General features: G+C 43.2%; 1 protein-coding gene across 2 annotated transcripts in view; it reads left to right on the plus strand.

The window, feature by feature from the left end:
* Window positions 1–16,343, plus strand: part of G3BP2 (GTPase activating protein (SH3 domain) binding protein 2) — a 17,622-nt gene extending 1,279 nt beyond the window's left edge. The window contains exons 2-11 of one of the 2 annotated variants that reach the window (XM_008937725.1): window positions 2,176–2,257; window positions 3,250–3,423; window positions 4,140–4,230; window positions 5,164–5,266; window positions 6,702–6,882; window positions 7,881–7,979; window positions 12,133–12,235; window positions 13,754–13,882; window positions 14,074–14,192; window positions 14,961–16,343. In XM_008937725.1, the coding sequence (XP_008935973.1) occupies window positions 2,176–2,257; window positions 3,250–3,423; window positions 4,140–4,230; window positions 5,164–5,266; window positions 6,702–6,882; window positions 7,881–7,979; window positions 12,133–12,235; window positions 13,754–13,882; window positions 14,074–14,192; window positions 14,961–15,233 (1,354 nt within the window). In that variant the 3' untranslated portion in view covers window positions 15,234–16,343. The remainder of the gene's footprint in view (window positions 1–2,175; window positions 2,258–3,249; window positions 3,424–4,139; window positions 4,231–5,163; window positions 5,267–6,701; window positions 6,883–7,880; window positions 7,980–12,132; window positions 12,236–13,753; window positions 13,883–14,073; window positions 14,193–14,960) is intronic. The other variant, XM_008937726.1, reaches the window with a different exon arrangement.
* Window positions 16,344–16,775: the final 432 nt, after the last annotated feature.

Raw genomic sequence — 16,775 nt, forward strand, 5'->3', positions numbered from 1 at the left:
AAGGGAATAAGGGAGATAGACTTATGATTAGAAAAAGAAAACAGCTTTAATAATAACAATGATAGTAAATGGAATATATACAAAACCAGTATGGAACCCAGCTCCCCCCCGATGGCAATATGTCACCATTGCCCTGATGCTGTGGAGCAGCCCCTGGGGAAAAGTCCCAGGCTGGTCTCAGCTGCAGAAGGCATCTGGGTACAGGAGCTGGGTTCTGGAACTCAGTTCAGGAACACAGGGCTCGGGATCAAAGGCAGAATGGACAGAATCCTCCTCGGATGCTGCCCACTGCAGGAGCAGCAAAAGGGAGGAAGAAAATGGAAGGGCGACAGAAGGGTTTGCCCCTCCTGATCCTTCAGCTTTTATACTGACTATGAGGGATATGGGATGGAATACCCCGTTGCTGAATTTTGAGGTCACTTATCTTGTCCACTCCTCCCCAGAGGTGCAACTTGTACTTTCTGCCCCCTTCCATGTGGTACATGAACTTAGCAGTGACCTTGGGCTGCATAGCAATCCCTGGTAGTAACTCTAAACATGGAGTGTTATCACTGCTTAAAGCAGACAGTCTGCAAAAATATGCTGCTAACTTCAGACAAGGCAGTTAATTAGAAGAAGCTTTAGCTGAAAAGTAAAATCATTGAACAGAACCAGCTCTGTTATAGCCCAGGACACCTGAACAGGTATGTCTGTGTAACACATAGATACCTGCTACACAACCTGACAGCTCTCTCTGACCCAAGAACCACAATGTTCCTTAAGTACAGATCATGCCTGGGTGTTTTCCATGGGAGTACTAGGAAAGGACCTCCCGCTTCAGAGCTCGCTTCGGAAGCAACTCTCAGGCAGGCCTGTCAGCAGTTGGCATCTCCTCAACATCCATAACTATCCATTGCCTGTGAAGGTTGGGCAGATAAAATGCTTTTAAGACACAGAAAGGGTGTAACTATACCAGTTTTACAAGGCAACAATTGCACTCTAAGGAAATTATGCCATCGAAATCCCAATATCAGAACAGCAGAGTCATTTCTGAATGATAGAAAATTCCAAGTTAGTAAGACAAGTTTCTTGTGAAGCATGCCTATCATTTTGCTTTGAAACCCAGAAACTGTTTGGATAAACCAAGAGACAGAAGAGTTTATAAGGGATAAACTTAGACTTTTCTAGGCTCAAAACTTGGAAATGGAATGAATGTGCAAAAAGATCTCTGAAATGTAAGAAAAATACTGGAAGCAAGCATACATTATAACGTATAAAAGATATGAGCTTTTGAAATCCAGACCAGAAGCTGGGTCAGGAAAGGGTGTTAAGGTTTGGTTTTGGTGAAGCTGTCCAGAGGTTTGTGCTATTTACGAGATCAAAACCACAGCTGCTCCTTGTTGGGTAGCATAAATATGTAATATTAGTTTTGTGTCAAAGGTTATACAGTGCAGGCTGTGCCTCAGTTATTGTACACCATGGCACAGTTAATGCAGATGAAGTGTTATTCTCTGCTGAGCTGGAAGAAGCAAGGAGAAAACACTGATCTGGGGCTACATCTGAATTTACCCCTCGGTGTGGCAGCAGTAAGGTGTAGTTTTGTTTGGCCTTCTGTCGTTGGTTGGTTTTTTACACATGATTTCAAGCAGCTCACCACTCAGCTGTGGCACCTGAGAGGAATCCAGTCTTTTCTAATGCTTTGGAGGTTTGTAACGAGCTCTTTGGCTATTGCTTCTAAGAAAGCTGAAGTGTGAAATAACAGCCGCGTATAGCAGAGATAGAATAGCTAGCGAGGTGGATCGACTGGTCACACAAGTTGCCTGTACAGTCTGTCTCTGAGGCAGAATCTGTCCATGCTGTCTGAGGCTTTGGAGAGAACATTGGTTCAGACGAGAGGCAGGCAGGTTGTTACTCCCCGGCATAACACTTTGGCCAGGTAGCACAGCATTAAAGCAGGCAGCTGATTTTGACATTGGGAACCTTTGAGCCAAAATGGCCACCTTGCTTAAAGGAGACAAGTGAGAGGTTGAGGTTGATTTAGAGGCTGGCTGCCTATCTTGAGCAGGCTGGAATGCTGAGTACTGAGCTTCTTCCTGTATTTTTGGAGCCTTGGAAGTGGGAGTACATCCTGAATTGCTGTTTGTGCTGAGATTCCTGATGCATTGAGCTTTGACCTTTACATCTCTTCACTTGCAGGTTTTACGGCAGAAATTCTTCTTATGTCCATGGAGGACTGGATGCCAGTGGAAAACCACAAGAAGCAGTGTACGGCCAAGCTGTGCGTATCAAAACCAGTCTCCTCAGTAATGCTCAGAGCTTACTTGCTTAAATCTGTCTTTCTTTACCAATTACTTGGACTTTTTCATCTGGTAAATAGCATGTTGTGATACTGCTTCCTGTTCAGAGGTACATAGGAGTTTGTTTGCTTTAGTTTTTCCTTTTGAATTATTGCTGCTTTTACTGTGGGTTGCGTATGTTTCGCCAGCTTTGCCTCTGGACTGCAGAAAGTGTATTTAGGATTGGCAACAAAATCAAGAGGACCTGTTAGACTTGTGCTATTGCTGTATCTTATTTTAGTTAGAACTGGTTCCTTGGGAAGAGGACTTTGATCTTTGCAATTAGATGGAATTCTGTATGTTACCAAATCCTTCTGTGAGTGGAGTTTCTGTAGGTGGAAGATAACTTTTGAAGAAGTGAAGTAAGTCCAGGAAAGGCAAGTTTTTGTTTTGGTTATATCTCTTTATCAGAACCATGCCTACAGGCATCTGTTCATATGGCAGCCATATCTATGAGCAATGTGGCTTTTAGCCCGAAGCAGGTTCAGTTTCTTCTCTTGGGGTTTTTTTTTCCTTTCTTTGTTTTTTTTTGTTTTAGGCAGAACCTGATTTGGCAACACAAAAATCTTGGCAGAGCAGGTGTTAGCCTCACTGTGATGTTTGTGTTCTTTGTGGATGCGTCGTAGAGGGTTGGGTTTTGGGTTTTTTTTTTTTTTTTTTTTTGTGTGAGGGTGGTGTCATGCTTTTTTTTTTAAACACAAGGTAAATTCTATCCCCATCACAGGCCCTTTTAAAAATGAAAGCCTTAAAAATAGGTTATTTACTGTAATATGGCTGGAAAAAATGGATAGCAAGTTGTACACCGTTTGGCTGCTCTGAGAGGTAGTGAGCCTCAGTGGGGTGCTTTTTTGTGTTAGTTCAGAGTCAGGTATTTTAAAGGTGTAAAGCTCTGTACAAATCTCAGCGTAGCTAAAACATAACTCTTTATTTGCAGGAGATACACAAGAAAGTGATGTCATTACAGTTCAGTGAGTGCCACACCAAGATTCGTCACGTGGATGCTCACGCTACTCTGAGTGATGGCGTAGTTGTGCAAGTAATGGGAGAGCTGTCAAACAATGGGCAGCCAATGAGGAAGTTCATGCAGACTTTTGTGCTTGCTCCGGAAGTACGTATGTTTAAGATCATGCTTAACTTCAATTAATGTTGATGGAAACCTGATCTGTAACTACAATTTGTCACATTGGGGAAAAAAAAATACTATCTGGCTTACAGAGCTGGCCTGGAGGCTATCACTACATGTGTCACAGTATGTGAGTGCAGAGAAATAATTGTTCTGGATCTGTTCTGAGCTGGTTTATGTTCTTGGATGTGAAGTATTGGAGCAGTAATAAAAAGAAAATTTGAGCTTGCATTTGGGAGCTGTGTTTGGCACAAATAAACAAAAAAATATGGTTCAGCTCTGTGGATCAAGTCTCTGGTGTAGTTCTCTACTTTCTTCAAGTCTGACTTTAAATGTGAGTATGGGTCAATGCTGTGCCAGTTACTGCTCAAATGTAGCTCTTGGTGAGAGCAGAGCTCTGTCAGGGTAAGGAGAGTCCTGCGTTTCAAATTCCTTGATGAAACTGGGGGATTTTATTTTTAGTTAGAACCTGTCATTCCCCTGACTTAGCAAAACTGTTCTGTTTCTGCTCGAAACTTCCTTTTTCAGTTGGGCAGCAGTTACTGTTCAATTGTTTGTCAGAGGTGCCACTTGGAAAATAGCTTCAGTGAAATAGTCCTGTTGCAAAATGTTTATGTATACCCCAAAGCTTACATCTGTATTCCATCCTTGGTGACTACTTACACACTTGATATACAAAAAAATGTGTTCCTTATTTACAGGGTTCTGTTCCAAACAAGTTCTATGTCCATAATGATATCTTCAGGTATGAAGATGAAGTATTTGGGGATTCAGAAGGAGAACTTGATGAAGGTGAGAAGAACTGTACATGTAGAGTTTGTCTTGTCATTGTTGCTCTAGCACACGCACACAGCTTTCAGAAGTGCCTAGAGGAGATGGAAAGACAGGAGCTGTATTATGTTCTCGCGGAGCATAGTGATTGGGGGGGGGGCTGAGGTTGGCGGGGGGGTAGGATATGTTGCTGGTCCAAACATTCTGTAAAATGAAGGTCATTACAGCCTGAGCTGACTAAGTGTGGGTGAGGCTTGGCAGGGGACGGAAATAATGAGCATAGTACTTCTGCTGCCACTGGTTTCCTCAGGTAGACTTGATATCTCTGATCAGTCCAACTTTTAGGTAAAGTGATTTGAAGAAACAAATTGGCTTTGAAATATGACATGTAGTTCACTTCTGTGTCATCAGCACATTCAGTAATTCATTTCTATTCAAGGGTTGAACTTGACCTGGGTGGTTTTTTTTTCCCCTTCTGTTCACTGAGGCAAAGCAAATCAGAGTACAGCCAAAATGTGTGTAAATGTGCTCACCAGATGCTGTCTGGAATTTTTTAATCATGGTTCTGTGGAACAAAGCATCTTAGGCAGCCATCCTTGTATTTGAGCTTAATCTTCATAGTTTTAGGTACTGAGATTTATGAGCTAATAGTGCAATCTTTCTCTTTTACTGCCACCATATGAAAAGCATCTGCTGCATTAAAAGACCCTTGAACGCTTCTCCCAGAACTTCCTAGCAGCAGTATGTCTCTAGTTTTTCCTTTTTGTGAAAACAGTAAGAAATAAAGCCTCTTGAAGGAGTAGAAGGGTCATCTATCTCTTCTGGCAGTTAAGTTCACCTTAGTTCATTGATAAAACTTTCTTTTGATTATTAGCGGTTTCACATTCTTTTATTTTAAGCATGCCTTGCATGTGCTTGCTGAGACATTTAAGGGAGTTTTTCTTTTTGTGTCAGAGTCTGAGGAAGAGGTAGAAGAGGAGCAGGAGGAAAGACAACCATCACCTGAGCCTGTGCAAGAGAATGCAAGCGGTACTTACTATGAAAACCATCCTGTAACGTAAGAAGGCCTTTTTATTTTGTCAAATTGCTTTTTTAATTAAACTGAGAGTTGTTTTGGCTTTGAATTCTGGATGTGATGTAACAGGTAGTTTGGGAACCTACACAGTGTGACAGGATCAGTGTTATGTTAACGTTGTACTAGTTGAAAACGCTTTTTGAATGGGGAGAGGAAGCGGGGAAAGTTCTTGCGGTTATTAGTTATTTTCACTTATGGTTTCAAATGTGAGGTGAAAAAGTAGCAACAGAGTTTATGTGCACACTGAATCTTTGTTATATAAACTTGCAACAGTGAGTTGTTATGATGTAATTTATGTGAACAGATGGGTTAACAAAGGCGTGGTTAATGATATTCGCTCCTCAAATTTGAGTAGCGCTTGAAGCGGAGAGGAAGGTATAACTTTTGAGAAGTTGCTATACAGCTCCATTTCTGCCCTGAGAGTTAAAATCTAGGCAAGATTAAAGAAAAAAAGTTTCTTAATATTTGTGTTAAAAAATACATTTTATTAAAAATAAACAAAGCCCAGAAACACAAAGAAACAAACAACACCAGAACCCTGTGCTTTCTTTGAAACCTACAAATACTTTTCAAAGGGCCAGAGCTGATGTCCTAGTTTCCTTGTTTAAAAAAAAACACATTGATGACATCACTAAATGATGTCTGTGAAGGGCATCAGTGATAGCGCTAAAGGCTGGTCACATAATGCTTCTCATGAGAAATCTCACAGAAGATTCTGGCAGTGACTTGCTCAAGATAACGTGGGAAGTTTTTTGATGTCTAAAAGCAGTAAGTCCGGTTTTGTTCTGGGGTTACTGTGCTGGCTGAAAAGAATTTGCAGTGGCAGCATTTCTTGGTCACTTGGGCACATGGTAACCTGCAGCAGGAGCTGCAGAGGCAGAAGAGTGTGGAATTTGCTAAGTTTTTAGGGTGGCTGAGGAGAGCAGTGATGGGCTTCAGGCCCTGTACACTTCAAACACAGAGAGAAGAGAAGTTGCATGTGATTTTTCAGTAGACAGGACTCAGCTCCTTTGGTAAGAACTTATGTGGAATTTTTGTAAATAAGCTGGGGATTTTATTTCAAAATTGGCTTCATTTATGTGTATAGCTTAATCTTCTGCTGATCTCTCACTGTGCTTCTGTTCTTTTAGGAGCAGTAGTTCCTGAGTTTAGCACCTGTTCCCTCAAGGGTTTATGCCTGTCTGATTTTCAGATTCTGTACAGAGAACTGTAAAACATGTCTTTGCTTCACCTGGCTTTGTATGCAGTTACAGGGGTACAGCTGAACTTCTCACAACACTGTATATGTAGGTACCGTGTGGTAGCAACTGGAAAGAGTACAGTCTTTTTAATACTGGCCGTTTCCATCACATAGCTTATAAAAGTCATAAAATAAGAAGCAGTTGATAAACTGAATAAAATGCATCTATTATTGTAGCAATGGCATAGAGGAGGCGCTGGAAGAATCATCTCATGAACCTGAGCCAGAATTGGAATCTGAAACAAAAACTGAGGAGCTGAAAGCAGAAGCAGAAGAGAAGACCCTTGAGGAACTAGAGGAGAAATCTCCATCTCCACCTCCTGTAGAACCTGTGTCACTACCACAGGAACCACCAAAGGTTAGTTAAAAGTCAAAGCTGTGCTTCTAGGTGCAGATGGCAAACAGAAGGTTCAGGTTTGAACTTAGCCTTTTTGAGTGGCCAGACTGGTGCCTCTTGTCAGTGTCATGCTGTGTGAACAGCTAGACTTGAACCTTGAACTTGTAAAATGCAAAGTTTCGCTAAAAAGAATAGAATGTTATTCTTTATGTGCTGCTCAAGTCACCTATCGTTATTTAATGCTCTGCTTGTAAAGTGTGTGTGTGTGTGTGTGTGTGTGTGTGTGTGTGTGGTTTTACGCATGTGTAAACCTTTTAAGATGCGGAGTTAACATAGGTTAAGAAAACGCCTCGAGCTACCACCACCAAAAATCTCATACAATGAGGACCACTGCTCTTCCTTGAACAAACCCATAGTGCACTGACACTTGCACAGTTGCTGCCAGTGTAGGTTCAAAATCAAAACGGGGGCATTGCCTGTCTCCTGTAAAGGCAGGACACCTCACCTTAAAAACCACTGGGCACTCTGTGTGTCACCAGGTGTGGTTACACTTGGGTAGCTTGAAAGAGATGAGAGGAACTGGTGAAAGCTAGAGGGGTCATTTTCCAGCTCCAGCATCTCTCCCATATTATTTTTTTCCCCCAATCCTTTTACTCATTTCCATTTTTACTTCTGACTTCTGGCATCCACTTCCTTTCTTTGTGCAGAAGACGCTTAACACTGCAGAGTTTTCAGTCCTAGCTTTGGTTACCTCATGAAAAGCAGTGATCTGGGGATGCTGAGGGAACTGGGCTTACTTACGTAGTGATAGTGGACACGGCACATACATGGTCCACACTGGTGGAGTCCACAGATGGCCAGAAGTGCAAATCCTCCTGTGTCTGCGTTGTAATGCTTGCACAACCGTAATGTAATAGTCTGATATGAACCAAAAGTGTATTTTCAGCAGACAAGTTTCCCTGTAGGAATGTCAGTAGTTTGCCATGATTAGTAGCCTAGGTTTGTTGCATTTCCTGCAGGCTTTCTCTTGGGCTTCAGTGACCAGTAAAAACCTGCCTCCTAGTGGTACTGTTTCTTCCTCTGGAATTCCACCCCATGTTAAAGCACCAGTCTCACAGGTAACCCATCTGTGAACACCTTGGATTGTCTCATTACTTCTGCAAACTGCTTCCGTTTTTTTTTAAATTAACAGATCGATTTGTTTGACTTAAATTGCACAAATTAATTGTGTCTTAAATGTTAACGCACTCACCTTCTTGTTGCAAGCGAAGGCACGTACACATAACACATAAAGGTGTAACTTTGGGTGATGGTGACGTTAAAATCTGTTCATGTGGAAACAGGAAATGGCTGCTGACATTTTTTCGACCTATCTTAATGGGATATGGTTTGGTTCACAAGGGGAAAAAAATGCAAAACAAAAAGGCAACTCCCCACAAAATGGTAGTTTTTTAAAGCATGTTCAAAAGGGATATTTCATTGGCAGAAATGCCCCAGCAGTAAAAATGGGGCAGCACCATTTCTGAGAAGGTGCAAGATGGCATTGTGAGGCTCACGTCCACAGAAGTGTGCTGGATCTCATTATCCGTTTGTAATTAACATCACAGAACCCTGTACCAACTTATGACTGTGTGAGGAATGGAAGGACTCACATTTCCTTGCAGGACAATGCTGTCTTCCCATTCCTAGGCTGGCTAGGTGCGGAGGGGAGAGAGGAAAAGAAGCTTGACACTTTGGGCACCAAAGCACCATGTGTCATTGTAGCACCTGTCCAACCTTTTTAAAAGACTGTAGTTTTCAGGAGAATGGACAGGTTACTGCAGCTGTTGGTTTTGCACTGGTTTCTTCTCCATTATTTACTGACAGAGAAGAACTGGTCGAAGATTGCCCTTCAGTGGAATGCACATTAAAAAAGAAATCAGGAAGAGAAAGAGAGAGATAGAGAGAGAGAGAGAGGGGGAAAACAAAACAAAACAAAACAAAACAAAACAAAACACCAGAGGAAAACCCCACCACCTTGTATGGTGTTGCCTCTGGTCTGACAAGGCTGGCCTAGAAATCAGACAGTGGCTCTGTAGTGAGTTGGGAAGCCTGTCTGTCGTCATCAGCTTCAACAGGTCTTTGAGCGTTTAGGTGGTATTTGAGCCATTAAAACCCTGTTTTTTCTAGTACAGAATAGACAAAATCAAAATGGACTTTGATTTATTTGCAGTAGAGAGGGGTGGATTTTTGTAACATGACTGCAAAAATCGTTTAAAATTATCTGTATTGGAGAGTAAAATACAGCTTATCAATGTCCCCTTAAACTCTTTTGTGTCACCTCTACAGCTTGTCATGCTTTCTGCCTTTTAGATAACTTTTGCTGTGACTTCATGTTTAAGTAGTTTTGTGTGGAAGTTTCTGAACAATACCAAAGTGGCAATTTCAACTCTTAGCTCTTCTGGAGAAAGAGTTAGTGTGTAGCTCCGTTTCTGGCACACTTTTCAGACACAGTATGCAGAAAGCAGGTAGAAAAGGCACCTGAACAATTTATACAATGGGTTTCAGATCATCAGCAGTTTTCTTTTGTTCTCTTGGTTCTGTTTGTGCCAGGTACTGTGCAGGTAAATGAGGACAGTAGATTGCACTAGCGGGTGAGCAGCTCCTTTCATGTCTGTTCTGGCTAGCCTCAGTGATGTTACAAAGCAGCTGTTCACCATCCTTCCCCTCCCTTGCTCTGCATCACGCCAGTTTTTCCCCCATCTTTAACTGAGTTAGAAATACAGCCTCCATTGCATTCCCTCAGAACCCCTCCAAGGACTGCGTGCATACTGCTTTGGATGTAAACCAGTTCAGTTCCTGTTTATTTACCACTGGGGAGTTAAGCAGGTCAGCATTTCTTGCTGCTTCTCTTCTCATGGGCAATTAGAACTCAGCCTGCCTGCACTGATAAACAGAGCCTTCCCTGTATGGCCTCTCCAGGTGCTCCAGCCTTGCCTGTGCACAGACACGGGCTGTCGCAGCGGTGCCAGAGGGGCAGCGGCAGGCAGGTGCTCCCTGACTCCCACCTGGGGAGTGGAGAGTTCAGGGAACGACGGCTTTGTAGGTGCTGCGTTCTCTCACCACCTTACATCTGGTCAGACTCTGGGTAGACTCCTTTATAATCTACAGAGCCTTTGTGGGAGCAATTGACGAGTGCTTTCAGTAAGTCATGTAGTCCACATTTACCTCAAAAACAGTTGGTGGCTATCTCAGGGATGCATCTTACATAGCTACTGGTATTCTGGTGAGATGTTGCAGAGCTTTTCTCTTGTTTTACATGAGGTGTGGTTTCTGTTTTATTTGCCTAGCTAGCTGGTTCTTTGCACACACATGCTTTGGTTGTGGCAGGCAGCTCGCTCTAGAGAAGCCTTTTAAGCTTTGTAAGGTCTCAGGAACAGGATAGCGGCTTTTGGAGCCAGCTCTTCCCTTGTTCTTTCTTGTCCTACTCTTCTGTGTGTCAGGAGGTATTCAGTTCCAAAGACAGTGATTAACAGCTGATCTGTGGCTGGTTTGGCTGTCATGGCCGGTAGCGTTGCCATAGCAGGAGGTCTCTTTACCCACCCCCATGCAAGCTCTTGAAGAGAAGAGGCAATGTCTCCTTTTCCTTAACTGTTCTCAGAGGTCTGTTAGGATGAGGCTTGTGGCATATTTGGCTCCCGGGCTGTGCGTGGTACTGATTGGAAAGTAACTGATGAGTTGAGCAGTTTGTGGTTCGGGTGGACAGAGAGTATTTGTGGGATAGACAAGGAGTTCAGTGAAATGCAAAGCAAGCAGGTAAAAGTTAACTGTCACTCGGGGTTTAAGGGAAGGACAGTGGTGACTTAGCAAGTCTTTGCTGTGGTCAACAGAAGGAGTGAGTGCTTAAGCCCGATAGCCAGTCATAAGTAGCTAAGAAATGGGGTTGTGGATGCACTGAGTTTTGCTTTTGAGGTATTGTTTAGGTATAGTTTAGTGCAGTATATGTGTGAGTAAGACATGGCAGAGGAGCTCCAGTGACACAGGAGAAGGTATAATGCAAGGAGATTTAACAGCAAGGCTGTTTTTTCTAGCTTATGCAAAAAAAAATATCCTAGAGCCATTGGACAAGCTAATGCCTAGCTGGGTAGAGCAGATGTAACAGGAAGCCTGAAACGTTTCTTTGCAGTGCAATACCTGCATGTTTCATGGAAAAAAACAGCCTTTTCCCCCCTGTGAGGTACTATCTGGGTGGAACCAGTTGTTTTCAGTCCTTCAAGGAAAACAAAAGAGATGTTTAACAAAAACTACTTCTCCGCAGCAGTCAGGGCCTGTGTCCTCGTGTCTAATCTTCCTTGGAGGTTAGTGTTCCTCTTTATGCCCCTGAGGATAATTTTGTTTTTCTAAGATAAGAACCTAGCATGGCAGCAGCTTCTGGACTGTTGTACAAAAATTGGAATGTAAGAAATGTTGGCTTCAGTAACCACCAGGCTGTACAGAAATATTTTTTTATTATTCTGTCTCTTTTTCTCAAATTACCTTTAAAAGTATTTTTTGCTTGCAAAAACATGGAATGGGTGTTCTAGTTTTTTCTGAGTATATGAAAGCTGTACTTTGAGAATTGTGGTCTTGACATCAGGAAAGTTGAAGAATATCCTCCGCGGATAGTCTGTAGAAAATGTCCTTTCAGGTGGCTTTGTTGTATCAAGAACACTTAGTACAGTCCTGAGGACTTTTATTTTGCTCTCCTCTTCCTTTTTGGTAGTTTCCTTATAGTTGTTTTGCACTCAAGGAGAAGAATCCCTCAGGGACTCAGAGAGAATGTGATTTGCACATCTCTTCGTGTTCATCTTGGATCACCTTCTAATCCTTGAAATTTGAGGTTGGCATGAGGAGGCCTTATTTCATCTATATGGGGTTTTTGGTGAGACCCCGACAGAGCATTGGGGTCTCAACGCCTGGTCAGACATGGACAGTTCACCTTAGCCATGTTTTGGGGAGACGCTCTGATTGAGAGACGTTTGCTTTGCACATTTTAGCAGAGATTACTGAACACTGCAGTCCTGGATTGGTACAGAGGAATTTATACAGGTGAAAAAAGTTGTATTCCCAAACACATTGACATGGAGGTGTATTTTCTGGAGTTTGTTTTGTGCATGCTGCTTATCTTTGTCTGGTGGGGGGTTTTTTTGTTGTTGTTTTGGTGAGCTTGGAGGGTTTGGTTTGGTTTTTTTTGGGTTTTTTTTTTTGGGTTTGTTTACATGTTTAATAAGACATGTTCTCCTCCTGTTTTAGCCAAGAGTTGAAACTAAACCTGAAGCTCAGTCTCAGCCTCCTCGTGTACGTGAACAGCGTCCCCGGGAAAGACCGGGTTTCCCGCCGCGAGGACCCCGACCAGGTAATGTGGGCTGGATGGTGTGTCTGCTTGGGAATAGTCAGTGAGGGGTGTCTCCTTCACGGGTCTGCTTTGTGCTTGTACTGTGTTTGGCTGATAACAAACTGCCTGTGCCTGCTGTCTACAAATAGAAATGGGAGGACCTGATTTGGAGTCCCAAGGTGATGATGAGTTGTTGGAAAGATCAGGCACTATTTCCAAGATTCTGTTTTGTTGAAATGCTTTTTTAATAGTCAGGCCACTCGCTTATATCCTTGAGTACTTCTCGAGTGGCTTGATGCACTTCTGAATGGACATCTAAGTTTTTTTCCATTTTCTCTTTACTTTGATGAACTTTGGAAGTGAGAGCTCTTACATGCCTGTTGTTGCTCTCTGTTTTGGAAGAAAACCTTCCCAGCATGGCAGCCTAAGTCAATAATTTTACAGATATTTTTCCGTCTTGTTTAGTTGTCTGAAATACGGTTCTGAGTTTGGCTCAGTTTTGGCTCTTGTGCCTCTCTTTGTTTCTGAGCAGATAGCTCTCCGCATTTTCTTACTCATGCAGAGTATCCAGATCTGCAGGATGATGTGACATAAATCACACTGCAAACCTGCTCTTCTGCTACCCTTAGATATAATACTAGTCATACAGAAAACACATAACAGAGCCCAGGTCTTTTAATTCTGACGAGTAGCAGAGGCAGGGCAGAAAGTGCTGCACCAGGTCGCAGAGCTTCAGCCATATGCTCTTATTTTCAGAGGAAGTCAGCGAGCTGTTTTACCTGCTTAAGGAAAGAAGCTTCCCACAGAGCTTGTGAGCTTGCTGTGAGTGGCTTGGGGAAGCTGAGGGCAGCAGAGGGTACACGTCTGCGCCATACTGCCTCGGGTACAAAGGGATAACGGTGCGCTCCTGTCACGCCGTGAGGAGGCAAGGGGTGGTTTACTCAGGAGATACAGGATTGGGTTCATCTTGCCTGCTGCTAAGCCTAATAATAATTTGGTCGAGCTGGATGGAACGTCAGGAACTTTCACTTGTGTTGGGGACAAAATGTCGGAAGATGAAAGCCAGAATAGGTGATGGGAAAACACTGGTTTTAGTATGAGTGCCAATGGCCAACGTAAGACTGGTGTTGTTGTGCTAAAGAACTGATAAAGGGTGACTTAAATCCAAATATTTTTTTAAAGTACATTTTAATAATAGGTAGTGAGCTCCTCTTCAATAAAACCATTTAAGATACAACAAGAACCTCTTAAACAAACTTGCCCAGTATGACAGTTTAGTTACCATGGATTTATTTAACCTAACCAGGGAAAGCAGACAAAAAGAAACCAAATACTTTGTGGTATTATTACAAAATTTTCAAGACTATGTGGAGAGGAAGATAGTCTCCCCATGGTGTCACCCATGGTAAACATGAGCTCAAGAGCTGAAAGTACAGAACTGAGTGAACATGCTCAGTGCTGTTGGTAGGTGTGTTACTCTGAATCCTCACATGCCTTCTAACCTCGGCGACTCTGCCTTTTTCTTTCTGCTGACCACAGGGAGAGGGGACATGGAGCAGAATGAGTCAGATAATCGTCGAATAATTCGCTATCCAGACAGCCACCAGCTCTTTGTTGGGAACTTGCCACATGATATCGATGAGAGTGAACTGAAAGAGTTCTTCATGAGTAAGTATCGATTTCAGACACAGAGGCTAAGAAGAGAGGCAGTGTTGAAAAGTCACATAACATTCACCTAGGGCCACACAGGGGAACACCTCTGTGATGTAACGCTACAGGTGTTGTCTGGAACAAGCAGAGGGTGGTAGAGCTGGCACTGTGGGTTTCAATAATGTGGCTTTTGCCTTGTATTTTCCCAGGTTTCGGAAATGTGGTAGAGCTGCGCATAAATACAAAAGGAGTGGGAGGAAAACTGCCTAACTTTGGCTTTGTGGTGTTTGACGATTCTGAGCCAGTTCAGCGAATTTTAGTTGCAAAAGTAAGTATTGGCACTGAGTAGCCTTGAAAGGATGGACTGAATGCCCTAAACTCCAAGCTGGAGGGGCCATCCCCATTTGTGTGGATGTTGCTTCTGGCATTCAATTCAGACATGGGTTGTAAGAAAAAGGTAGTTCTGGCATACTCATTCTATCAGGAGCATCATGTAGCTTACAGAAGCCATGCCAGCGTTCCTCACACTGTGTTGTATGGAGTTCAGGTTCTTCCCTTTGCACATAAAGAACACGTGGAGCTCAGCACTTACAGAGATCCCCTTAAGCTGAAAGTTGAGGACGTACCCTTTTGAAGGGTGTCACACAGGTCTCTGAGTTCTGTGTCCTGGGGCTTAGAAAAAGGAGCAATGTTATTTGTGCTTGCGACTCAAGGAACTGGAGAGGAGAAGGTGGTGGTTTTCATTTCTAGTCCGTGGGAGTGAGAGCTGGTAGAGTAGTTCTTCAGGAGCTTTAGCCCTGGGGTGAAGAGCCCAAAGCTAGCAGTGGAGAGGCTACAGACAACCCCAACCTTACTTGGGAAAGACCTTTTAATTCCTTGCATGTCAAATGAATCCTAAAAATGCCGTTCTATGTTCTGCAGAGTTGTAGGCCCAGGCTGTGTGCTGCAGGGAACTGTTAGCAGCTAATTTTTATCTTGCCTGCATAAGCAGAGGTAGGCCAAGGCCTGCAGCGACCGTGGTGTTTTCGGGTATCTTGTGTAAATGGACGTTGTGGAACGGTGACTAACATGTGCCTTGAACACTTTTCCCTATAAGCCCATTATGTTCCGGGGTGAGGTGCGCTTGAATGTAGAAGAGAAAAAAACAAGAGCCGCCCGTGAGAGAGAGACCCGAGGTGGAGGCGATGATCGTAGGGATATTCGCCGCAATGATAGAGGCCCCGGGGGTCCCCGTGGAATAGTGGGTGGTGGCATGATGCGAGACCGTGACGGAAGAGGACCCCCTCCGAGAGGCGGCATGGCGCAGAAACTGGGCTCTGGACGAGGCTCTGGGCAGATGGAAGGCCGCTTCACCGGACAGCGTCGCTGAAGGCTCCGCCAAGGGCAGACAGTCTTGGCAGTGGTACATTATCCATCGTGTTTGCATTCTTGTTAATTTTTTTTGGCTTTGGAATGTGACACAGCCCTTCTGATCATTTCTTTGATGTGAAAGCATCCTTTGGTTTCCAGTTTAAATTGAGGTGGACGTTCTTTCCCCAGTTTCACAACAGGAGTCACACTGTTAATTTATATATGTAGACTTGAAGAATTGAGGACTGAAAAAAAAAAAAAGGAAAAAAAAAAAACCAGACCAGTTAACTATCTGCAACAAAGGTGAACTAAAGGACATGCCCAAATAGAATTCAGGTCCTTTCAGTCAAAAACCCTCTGCTGCACATTTTCTCTAAGTGTTACTGTTTCTGCCTATTACTGTTGGAAACACAAATAGTGCAATTTGTGCGATTGGAGAAGCTTGCCTTTTTTTCTTTTTCCTTCTTAGAACACTTGGCTCCGAACAAACTCGTGTTTACGCACTCATCAAAATGCACTAATGGGTACTCTGAACTCATTTCTATTGACATCTGCAGGAGGCATCGGAGGAGAAACCCCTTCATCCTCTTACTCAGACAGAATAGCTTGTGAAACGATGCGGGCATCTGATCTGCTTGCTGTGACCAACATATGTACACACACAAACCTTAACAAGACTACATGTTTATTCCAGAAGGAATCCATTTAGCTGTAAACTAAGCAGAACCCAGAATTTTGAAGTCGTAGCCCTGAGTACGCAACAAGTTTGATAGCTCACGTCAGATTTTTCTATCCCCCCCTCTCTAGGCCAGTGATGGCTGCTCAACACGCTCATCCTTCCCCTCTCCCCTCAATAAGCATTGTACAGTGACGTTTGTCTTGACTGTATTTGAGTTCTCTGGTAATGTAATAAGCATGATGGTGCCTTCTATGAATACATCATTCCAGTCTTGCTGGTGATTTTGTACAGTATAGTGTATGAATTACTGTGCTGCAAAGCCGACCGGCTGCAAAGCATTTAAAGGAAATCATTGAAAAATTGTATTAAAAAAAAAATTGCAGTATCTTTCAATCAGTAAACGTTGCTAAAATTATCATCCACCTTGCTCTTCAATTAACAAGTTTGCCTGTTTTTTTTCAGAGGGGGGGAAGGGAGGAAGAAGGCATCCACGTAGTCTTCGGGCTGTCTCTTCTCTTTAATCAAGGTCAAAGTTAAAGAAAAGGGAGTTGAAATCTCCCTTGGACATGAATTTCAGAAGTCAGTCAAGAACAGGGAACGCTTTTGGCCAGCTCATAATCGGTAGAATGAGCATCCTTTGTGAGGGTGAGCTTATGAAACGAGGATACTGCAATTTTCAGAGAACAAAAAAACAGCTCTTAAGTATTCGCATTTTCTGGTTGCACTTTTAAAAAAACTCTTACTCACTTTGCACATAACTCTCAGCTGAAGTTGACACATATGTGGCTCCAGGCTGAAGGACAGAAATGGGATGTCCTTTTCTTCAGGGGGACTGGTGGGTTTTCTCTAGGAGAGGCCTGTTTCTGGATGACGTTCCGGAGC

Source organism: Merops nubicus, unplaced genomic scaffold, assembly GCF_000691845.1.
Source record: "Merops nubicus isolate BGI_N331 unplaced genomic scaffold, ASM69184v1 scaffold52503, whole genome shotgun sequence".
NCBI classification, from domain to species: Eukaryota; Metazoa; Chordata; class Aves; order Coraciiformes; family Meropidae; genus Merops; species Merops nubicus.